General features: G+C 38.5%; 2 protein-coding genes across 8 annotated transcripts in view; one reads left to right on the forward strand and one right to left on the reverse strand.

The window, feature by feature from the left end:
- The window catches only part of hmx2 (H6 family homeobox 2), a 34,629-nt gene extending 25,884 nt beyond the window's left edge, over positions 1-8,745 (reverse strand). For 2 of the 7 annotated variants that reach the window (XM_079632736.1, XM_079632735.1), the window contains exon 1: positions 173-257. The gene's annotated coding sequence lies outside the window, so the exon portion shown is untranslated. Of the gene's footprint in view, positions 1-172; positions 299-8,564 lie in introns of those variants that run through there. The other 5 variants (XM_079632738.1, XM_079632740.1, XM_079632739.1 and 2 more) reach the window with 5 other exon arrangements.
- ikzf5 (IKAROS family zinc finger 5) lies at positions 257-5,081 on the forward strand. Its single transcript, XM_079632732.1, has 4 exons — positions 257-673; positions 1,051-1,225; positions 2,863-3,036; positions 3,153-5,081. The coding sequence occupies exons 2-4, from the start codon at positions 1,093-1,095 to the stop codon at positions 4,097-4,099; spliced, it is 1,254 nt and encodes a 417-aa protein (XP_079488858.1). The 5' UTR covers positions 257-673; positions 1,051-1,092; the 3' UTR covers positions 4,100-5,081.
- Positions 8,746-10,081: the final 1,336 nt, after the last annotated feature.

Below are 10,081 nucleotides of genomic sequence, written 5' to 3' on the forward strand. Positions count from 1 at the left end.
AAAACATTATTCAGAAGAAAACATTATTTGAGGAAGGGAAAAGCAGAATACGTGTTTACAGTTTAATAATTGTGGGCTATATGCTAACAACTAAAGACATGGCAAAATAGCAACACCTGCTCAAATCAAGAAATTTAAATTTTGTAACGTTAATTAAATACTGTATTTTCACATTTTAGGATAATGTGTTAGGATACATTAAACTTGATTCAAAGTCTGGTTTGCTCTGCAAAAGTCCTGTCTACTCACAGTCACAGTGACACACGGGAACGAAATGTTCATTTATCGGAGCGAAGTCGGAATCATTTCAGCAGCGCACCTCTTGTTTGAACTTTCACCCCTTCGTTTTCTTTTGTTTTGATGTCACACAGCATCATTTAGGCTAACAAACACCGTTTTTTACTGTCTGTTTACTAATGACACCGTCCTAATAGACACACTGAGTATGTTTCAAATACGTCGATCTAACTGCTGGTCAAATGTAAAGCTCGTTTAAAATTCAACTGCTCGTTTCAACTGAATCAGTCGTGCTAACTCGCTGACGTTAGCGGTCCAGCTTCAACATGAAGCTTTATTTACTCCCATTGTTCTAATATCCCTTTAAAGAACGGGTCGACAGTCAATTCATTCAACAACTGAGTGTGGTTTTAATTCCTCTGACGTCTTTGATAAGGTAACTGTTGTTAATTGTTGTTTTAATGATAGCGTAAATCTTGGGAATGCTTAGCAACGTCAACGTTCACTCGCTATCATAGCAACGCATGTTACCTTGTCAACTGGATAACAGCCAGACATAATACAACTGATTAGTACAACTGTCACAATTTCTACTATAACGTATGAGCTTAAGATATGTCATGTGGCACCTGTTGGCCTGTGGTTGCATGTTATTGTAGAAGAATCGACTGGATTCACACTTTACATATTGCTTGAAAACTTTTGTTTTGTTTCTGTTTAAAGTGGGTAACGTTATCATGTTAGGTATATAATTAGTTTTGTACATCTGTAAGATCTTCTGGTTGTATTTTACTCACAGCCTGTTTGGTCTAGTTTCAGGCAACAGAGGACGACGGTGTAACGTTAGATCTTTCAATGGGCGAGGAGAAGCCAGAACCACTGGATTTTGTGAAGGACTTTCAGGAGTACCTGAGTCAACAGACCCAACATGTAAACATGATATCTGGCTCTGTCATCGGAGGGAAAGACAGTGAGGATCTCCAAGGAGGTAATGCTTAGAGAGCCGTTCCAGTGTGTTGTTTTAGACTTGACTAAATTTATGTTCCCCAAAAAAAAAAAAATGTCATTACTCACCCTTATGTCGTTTCAAAACAGTAAGACTTTCGTTCATCTTCAGAACCCCAATAAAGATGATTTTGGTGAAATCTGAGAGATTACGGTCCCTCCATTGACAGCTATGCAACTGAAACTTGGCCACTTCAAAAAGTTCATAAAGAAATTGTAAAACTAATCCATATGAATTGAACGGGTTATTCCAAATTTCCTGAAGAGACTCGATCGATCGCTTCATATTCTTCGATAAAATATTGAATTTAGGCTTTTATTCGCAGAAAAACATTTACCAGCAAACATAAACAGAAGCTCAAACGTGCTGCGTAACACGAGAATGAACCTCGTTGGTTCTCGCATGTCAAGCGAACAGGTTTGAGCTTCCATTTACCACAACTGATGTGATGAATGTTTAATAGACCATGTGAATAAAAGCCTAAATTTAATCTGTTCATCATATAAGGCGATCGTGTCTCTTCAGAAAATTTTGACTAAACCACTCAATTCATGTGGATTTGTTTTTACGAACTCTTTAGGAATCTTTTGAAGCATCAAAGTGTCAGTTGCGTAGCTGTCAATGGACGGACAGAGAGCTCTCAGATTTTATAAAAAATATCTTCATTTGTGTTCTGAAGATGAACGAAAGTCTTACAAGTTTGGAACGACATGAGGGTAAGTAAATAATGATTTATTGATTAATTTTTGGGTGAACTAAGTAACCCTTTAAGCTGTCGTTCGGTAGGTGCTAGTTTGAGACCAAATGTTGGTTTGTAGTTCTTTATAAACTTTTACAATTATTTATTTTAAGTATTTAAATATTTATTTATTATTTGTATTGAATTTATTGAATGTTCTCGTTCTAACCACGCTGTAGGGATCCCAATGTTGTTACTTTTTTGTTATTTTGGAATGAATTAAACAATAAATTAAAGGTACAGTATGTATGATCTTTTTTGTTCAAAATTAACAAAATTGTAATAATTGTCAATGTCAATACATCATGTCCTTCCAAAACGTGTTTTTGTTTACACTGATTCACTATGGTAAGGGCTTAGGTTAGGTTAGTTTTCACAACAAGCGAGAAAGGATGACATGGAGCAGGCTAAATCTCGAATCACCCGTTTACAAAAAACACAGAATAGAATCTGCTGACAGTCACAGAGCTTGTATTAAAACAAGACTTGGCTTGGCTTTTTGGAGATGGAGAGAACTGAGGGATTTGAAATGTTGTAAAAGTGAAGTACTTTTCAAGTAAGGCATTTTATTGAACAGATAAATTGCCATGTGTAGCTCTCTAACAGTTCATTGTAAAGCATGATCTATTGTGAACAATTTATTAAAATAAAAATAAATAAAAGTGTTAATTTTGTTTATTTTTTATAGATTAACATGTCCAACATTTCTCAACATTTGGATTTATGCCTCTAATTCTTAAAAAAGTGCACATTATTTGTGGAAAGTGGATGCTGATTCTAGTGTGCTGAATGCAAAACTCTAATATAACTTAATATATATCTTGATGTGTCCCATGTCTTGATCTTAGTTATTTTCTGTTCTTGTTTTCCTACCTTAAAGAACTTGGCCAGAATGGCCTGGAGCACCCAGCAGTGGACATGTCCTTAGAGGATAGTTCAGGGATGTTAGTGGATGGCTTTGAAAGAACATATGATGGCAAACTCAAGTGCCGCTATTGCAACTACGCCACTAGAGGCACTGCAAGGTTAATCGAACACATTCGCATCCACACAGGTAAGACTGAAAACTGATCTTTAACTTTAGTTGCACTCTGACTACTTGTATAGATGCTCTTTGGTCTTTTCATCAGCTTACCAAGTACATAAGATGTTCTCTATCTCTTCCTCCAGGTGAAAAACCCCATAGATGCCACTTGTGTCCTTTCGCCTCAGCGTACGAGCGCCACCTGGAGGCACACATGCGCTCTCACACAGGTGAGAAGCCCTACAAATGTGAGCTGTGCTCTTTCCGCTGCAGCGATCGCAGCAACCTTTCTCATCACCGCCGTCGAAGACACAAACTCCTTCCCATGAAGGGCGCACGCTCTGCTATCTCACACCGAAAAATGCTCAGTGTCCTCCAGAAGAGAGGAAACTCTCTCGGTTATGGCCGCCGGCTGCTCATCAACCTCAGCCCGCCATCCATGGTATTGCAAAAGCCCAACTCAGAGCAGCACCACTTGGGTGACTTCGGTCATGATCTACCTCCGCACGCCCACCTCCATCAGGAGGCCTTTAACAGTCTAGGAAAGGATGCTCAAGTTGGAGCAATTGGAAGTAGCTCTAGGGAGGACCACGACATGGTCTTGGACAACCCACTGAACCAGCTTTCGACTTTGGCCGGTCAGCTTGCCAGCATCCCGTCTGAAGCCCAAGGTGCACCAGTATCTCCCGGAGCAGAATCTCTACCCGACGAAAAACCCACATTCCTCGTCCAGCAGCCTGTGATGGCACCCGCTGCCGTCTCTGTCAGCGCGGCTCAAGCTTGTTCTCCCATCACCCCCGAGCCCAGACCGGCAGCGCACAGTGGCTGTAGCCCAGGGGTGGGACCCTGCAGCGAGAGAACCAGCACTCCCAGCGGTACCAACAGCCAGCCAGGGACACCCACACCAGTACAGGACCCCCAGATGCTCCACCACTGCCCCCACTGTCACATCTATTTCCCCGACAACATCCTCTACACCATCCACATGGGTTGCCATGGTTACGAGAACCCTTTTCAGTGTAACATATGCGGACACAGATGCAGAAACAGCTATGACTTTGCCTGTCACTTTGCAAGAGGCCAGCACAAATAAGGACACATGGGTGTTACTTTGCCCTGTTTTACATAACAACAATACAATTATAGTATCTGGAACATTCCAAAGACAAAATTGGTTGACTATTTTATTGGAACTGTTATTGGTATGTTACGAAGAAGTCAGTAAGCCACATATAGAGTGTACATTTTTTGGTCTTTGGAAAGGCAAGAAATGTGGATGCTAATGGTGTTCTCTCATCAAAAACTACCATCCCATTTTCCCAACTTTACAATCATTCAGAACACAGATTTTGCCTCAAACTCTCTTTTATAAGTGCCAGAGTTCAGTAATCAGTGCCTACAGTTATTTTCTGAAAGTTGACACTTTACATTTTTTGTATTATTATTATTTTTACATTTGGAATTCAGTGACATGAACGACAGTAAATGTGATGGCTATTCTTACGCTTTAGTTTAATGTTGTAACATGACATTGCCACATTTAATATTTCTTTCCTCTAATTTATGATAAATTATCACATATTATTACTTGCTTATTGGTTGAGAGAGCTACATTATTTAGGCTTAACTTAAATCAACAAGGTTGAGATTGAAAATGAAAATATATAGCACAGATAAGTAACCTGGCTGTTTAGCAGTGAGAAATAGTGTCCTGTAGGATTGTTGTTCAAATTGATCATTTTAGTGACCTGAGGTCTTCTTACTTAGCACTATAGCACATGGCTGTATACACTGGTTTTGTAAAGCAGTGTTAATGATTGTGTTTGAGCAGTGTGGGCACACTGTTCTCTCTTTCATTCTCTCGCCCTCATCGCTACCACCTGTGCCATGCTGTAGATGTTATTTGTAATGTTTTTGGAAATGTCTGTGGTGCTACTATTTAAACATTTCATATTTCTGTCTGCATAATGAACTAAATTATCAGAAAAGTATTGAATAACATGTTTTGGTGGATTTGATGTTGAATGTCAATAAACCTGACTTATGCGACGTGTACTTCAATGATTGTTCGTTCTGTCATTTAATTCTCAAAACCAAAAAGGTATAGGCCTTGCATTTCTGTCTGGTCCACATCGTTAGGTCGCAACTATGGTCGCAAGTTCCGTTGTTATCAGCTTAGTTCAACGAGTCTGTGTTTCCCGAAACCATCGTTCCAACGAACATTCGCCAACAGCATCGCAAACTTGTGTGGTTGGAACGACAGCTCTCGGCCTGTGGTTTGAAGCATAGTTTCTTATTTGCATGACGTGTGGAGTCAATAAATCATTATCATTATCATAAAGCTACAATATGTAATTTTTTTCACCTCTAGGGGTCGCTAACCTCTTACAATAACAAAGGCGTAGGTTTATGACGCAGTGATAAGCTGAATGATGGGACTTCCTGTCAAGCTGATGGATCTAATAATGTTTATGGATGACTGAAAACATTCATGTTTTTAACATTAGTGGTATGAAGCAGGTCGCGATTGCTAATGAGACTGATATAACACGCAAGTCCCGCGGATATAAAGCAATAAGGATTTAATTCTACCGAACTACCCGCAAGTGCTGAATTACTGCTCACACAGGTCAGTTTATTTGACGAATTAAACTTGTGAGGAAACGCAGCGCTGTTACACTATTATACTAAAAAGCATGAGTATTGAAAGTTATAATGTTATTCTATGTGTTAGTTCGTTTGCTATATGAAACTAGCAGTAAGCTAGATCAATATTTGTATAACACACTGATCATATTCTAACATTTCATCATGTTGAGCTAACAATGATTTGTTCAGTGTTGGGCAAGTTACTTTTAAAAAGTAATTAGTTACAGTTACTAGTTACTTCTTCCAAAAAGTAACTAAATTAGTTACTCAGTTACAAATTTTAAAGAAATTAAGAAAGTAATTTTAAAGTAACTGTTGCGTTACTTTCAAGTAAAATAAAATTTTAAATGCTCAAATGTGACCCCACCTCTACCCCTCTTTAACGGAACTTAAAATAGCCTTAAAACACAAATAAAAATGTGCATGTTCAATTATTTATGATAAATCTGAATATTATAATGAAATGGACACTTAATACAATACATTATTAACAGAAACATGAAACATTGTACACACATCTAAAAAAAAATTTTTTTGCTGTGGAACAAAGTGAGACTAGCCTCCATTATTTGGGCTCGTCGCCATACCCGTCTCTCGTTGACTGACTGGCTTGTGTTGTTCTTTGTGTGTCCTATCCGACTATGCGTTATGATGGGCGTTTATGAGCGTTAGTGCTAATGGGTCGTTCGCGAATGACCGTTAGTGATGATGATGATGGATCATCGAATGAGCTTTTGATGGGTCGTTCGCTATTCGCGAATGAGCCGACTCTAAGAGCCGGCTCTTTTAGGTGAACGTCGGGAGCTGGCTCGCATATCTGAAGAGCCGACTCTATTTTTACAAATTTTGCCTATAGAAATTAAATAATTATGTAATAAAAATTGAAATATTATAGTCAAAGTCATTTAAAGAGCCGTTTGTGAGCCAAAAGAGAAAGTAATTTTACTTTTTCAGTCTTTTCAGTGAGCTGAGTCAAAAGAGCCGAATGCCCATCACTACTATGCGTGCTTTCGAACACCCGCACAACTCTACCTCTGATTGGCTTACAATGCAATTTTACTCTACCTCAGCCAATCGTCAGCATTTATGCGCTTGTCTCGTGCTCTGCCCACTAACCAAGGAAGAACAGTAAATAAAAGTATTTGCCTCTCGCTCAGAGATCTAGTTGGTCTGATGAAAAAAAAACAGCTTAATCAGTTATAGTAACGCGCCGCATTTTTTTGGCAGTAACGGTAACGGCGTTATTAAGATGAGAAGAGTAATCAATTAAATTACTTGTTACTGGAAAAAGTAATGCCGTTAGTAACGCCGTTATTCCCATCACTGGATTTGTTTTATGTACATTTGCTCACCTGTCTAATAAAGTATGTGCAAGAGCGGTGTCACTGTGAAGTCGTGACTCGTGAAGCTCTGTCAAGTCCATGTTAGTCGCGGACGTGGAGCTCTCGGCATCTCGAAAACGCCACGCCGACATTGATCCTCATTTTAGTTCTCCTTTTTTGTCCCAAAGTCTGCTTGCCATGGTCTGTTTGAACGAAACAAGAACAGCGTGCCGCTAAACGTTACGCACTACGCAGTTGTCCACGTCTGTCGCCATGGTTACGTCATGGCTATGTACGAGCGGAAACCGAGGATAGCGCAGATATTGCGTCATTGACAGGCGACATTTTTTTGGTTTTTGGATATATTGTATTACAAAATTCTCACATATTGTACCTTTAAAGGTTGTGTAGGTAAGAATTGTCTTAAGAACTTTTTTTCAAATTGGCTTAAACTGTCTTTATATACCAATACATAATTAAAATGTAAGTACTTTGAAAAAGACAGTATAAAAATTGAGTGACTATAGTGTATTTAATCTTCAAAAAACACAGCTCATTAATTCCTACCGGGACGAAACAAGTGATTGGCTTGCGCGACTGTCACTTTCCGTCGCCATGACTACCGCCGCTATTACTGGCTCTGCCCACGTGCGCGCAGTCGCGCACCCGTTTTTAGGTGGGAGTGAATGGAATTAATGAGCTGTGTTTATTGAAGATTAAATACACTAGAGTCACTCAGTTTTTTATACTCTCTATTTCAGAGTACTTGCATTTTAATTATGTATTGGTATATAAAGACAGTTTAAACAAATTTGAATAAAAGTTTTTTTAGACAATTCTGACCTACCCTACCTTTAAGTCAAATACGCAAGCTGACATTCAGTACAATCTATATCTTTTATTTAGAATACATACACATGTAATTTAGTTTGTCAAGAGAATTAAATCGTCGTTTTTGAATAGTGCGCATGTGCGAACGTGCTCTAGTAGGCCTACGCAAGAACGAGCCTGTGATTGAATCTGGAAATAAAGCAAAATAACTGAGAAAATTTTGAAATAGTCCTCAGATACTATGTATGTGATTTATAGCAAAACATCTAGCATTAATTTGATCTCAAACTGTTTAATTTAAAGAAGTGGTAAAGTATGATTTCACTTTTATAACTTTAGTTAGTGTGTAATGTTGCTGTTTGAGCATAAACATCTGCAAAGTTACAACGCTCAAGTTCAAAGCAAAGGAAGATATTTGCTTTTAAAGAAAAGGACTACAACAGCTGGTAGGGACTGGGGACTACACGACATTCCTCCGGGTTTAGTGACATCAGCAAGCCTAAAATGTACATAAGCCCGCCCCCGGGAACACGCAGTCCATGTTGAGAAGAGGAAAAGTTGTTGTATACGAGTAACTTACATTTGTGAGTCTGAGTCAGCTCAAACTTTAGCATCCGTCTTTTCACATGCAATAGAAAGTCACTCTGTGTGCATCTCACAACAGTTCCTCTACGAGCGATTTAAAGATTACCGTGACAAAATATCCTAATTGAAGATAGTTAACTCCACATCAGCAATATAAATTCATCAACTAACCTTTCAGGGACGTCCTGTTGCATTCTACATGTTGTCACTTCTTCTTGAGTCTCTCCATCTTTGTCTGACTCCGTTTTAACATTAAAGAACAGTTTCTGTCATTTTAGTGTGTCTGCGACTCTGCGTGAGGTAGCAGCTAATAGCAGCTGCTAACACACAGGACAAGAGCTCTTGAAACCCCGCCCTCTGTGCAGCTCATTTGCATTTAAAGGGCCAGGCACAAAACGGTGCGTTTTTGCAAATCCTCAAAAAGTGACAACTTTAACATGCTTTATAAAAATATCTGTGGGGTATTTTGTGCTAAAACTTCACACACACACACACACACACACACACACACACACACACACACACACACTGTGGACATCAGAGATTTATTTTACATCTTGTGAAAATGGCATTTTACCACCTGTTAACCTTCAGCCAGAGCGCGGACGCACTGAAGCGTTTTTTTTTTTTTATATATATAGTTCAAAGTTACTATCAGATTTAATGTTATATTATATGAAAAAAATAGAGCAAAACTGGTTTGATAATAAGTGTTAGGGTGTACGGCTCGTTGAAGGTGTAAAATCAATGACGATGGGGAATAATTCACAGTCCAGGGTGTTTATTTTGGTGAAAAAGTTGTGATTCCCAAGCAAAAATATATACAGGACAAAAACTAAGGCAAATTATTAAAGTAAAAGGATATACAAATGTATAAGAGGTTCACGTGTATTCTGGCTGTGCCAATCTTCAGGCCCAAAAATACAAAGAGTAATCCCACACTCCCAACAACTCTCCTAAAATGGCTACCAGGAGCTCTTTTATAGAGTTAGGCTCCTCCCACATCTTGAAAATACCATGAAGTAAATTATAATTTTAAAGTAAGATAAAATTACACAAATACTTTAAACAAATGGTATTAATATGCAACCCATGCATGCATCACACTATAAATTACAAAGCGATACCTAAACATTGCAAAGAATAATACCTGATAAATTATAATTTCCCTGATTTCCCCCCTGTGATGTCACGGACAATGAAAGTGTCCTTCCTACTGGGCAAATGGAAGGTTTAAAATGGCAGCCGTCGCTGCACATGGGTTTGCCAGTTGAAAAGTGACCCACAATGTGAGTACAACGGTATTTTATATGTTAGTTTGTTACAGGGGAAATAAACTGTAACATTTGTAAAAGAGTTTGGTGTGGTTTTGGTGTTAAATCATATAACAAAACAAACAACCAACAAAAGAAAGTTATACAAACAAAACCATGGAACTAAGCAGGGGGCCTATTACACCACCTAAACAGAAAAATAACCACACATCTAGTATATATGATGTTATTTTGCCGATATCTAGATTGTGTGTGTATATTATTGTAATCGGTTCATGGGTGTACATGCATTTCAGCAGTCCTTTCAAAATAAAAGTCATAGGTCACATGCTATTTGTGACAATAAGTGAATATGGTAATGTTGTTTTTGGAGTTATTTAATCATACTCCGGTGAGATCATTTTATTTTGCAGT

Source organism: Phoxinus phoxinus (genome assembly GCF_949152265.1).
Source record: "Phoxinus phoxinus genome assembly, chromosome: 13".
Lineage (NCBI taxonomy): Eukaryota > Metazoa > Chordata > Actinopteri > Cypriniformes > Leuciscidae > Phoxinus > Phoxinus phoxinus.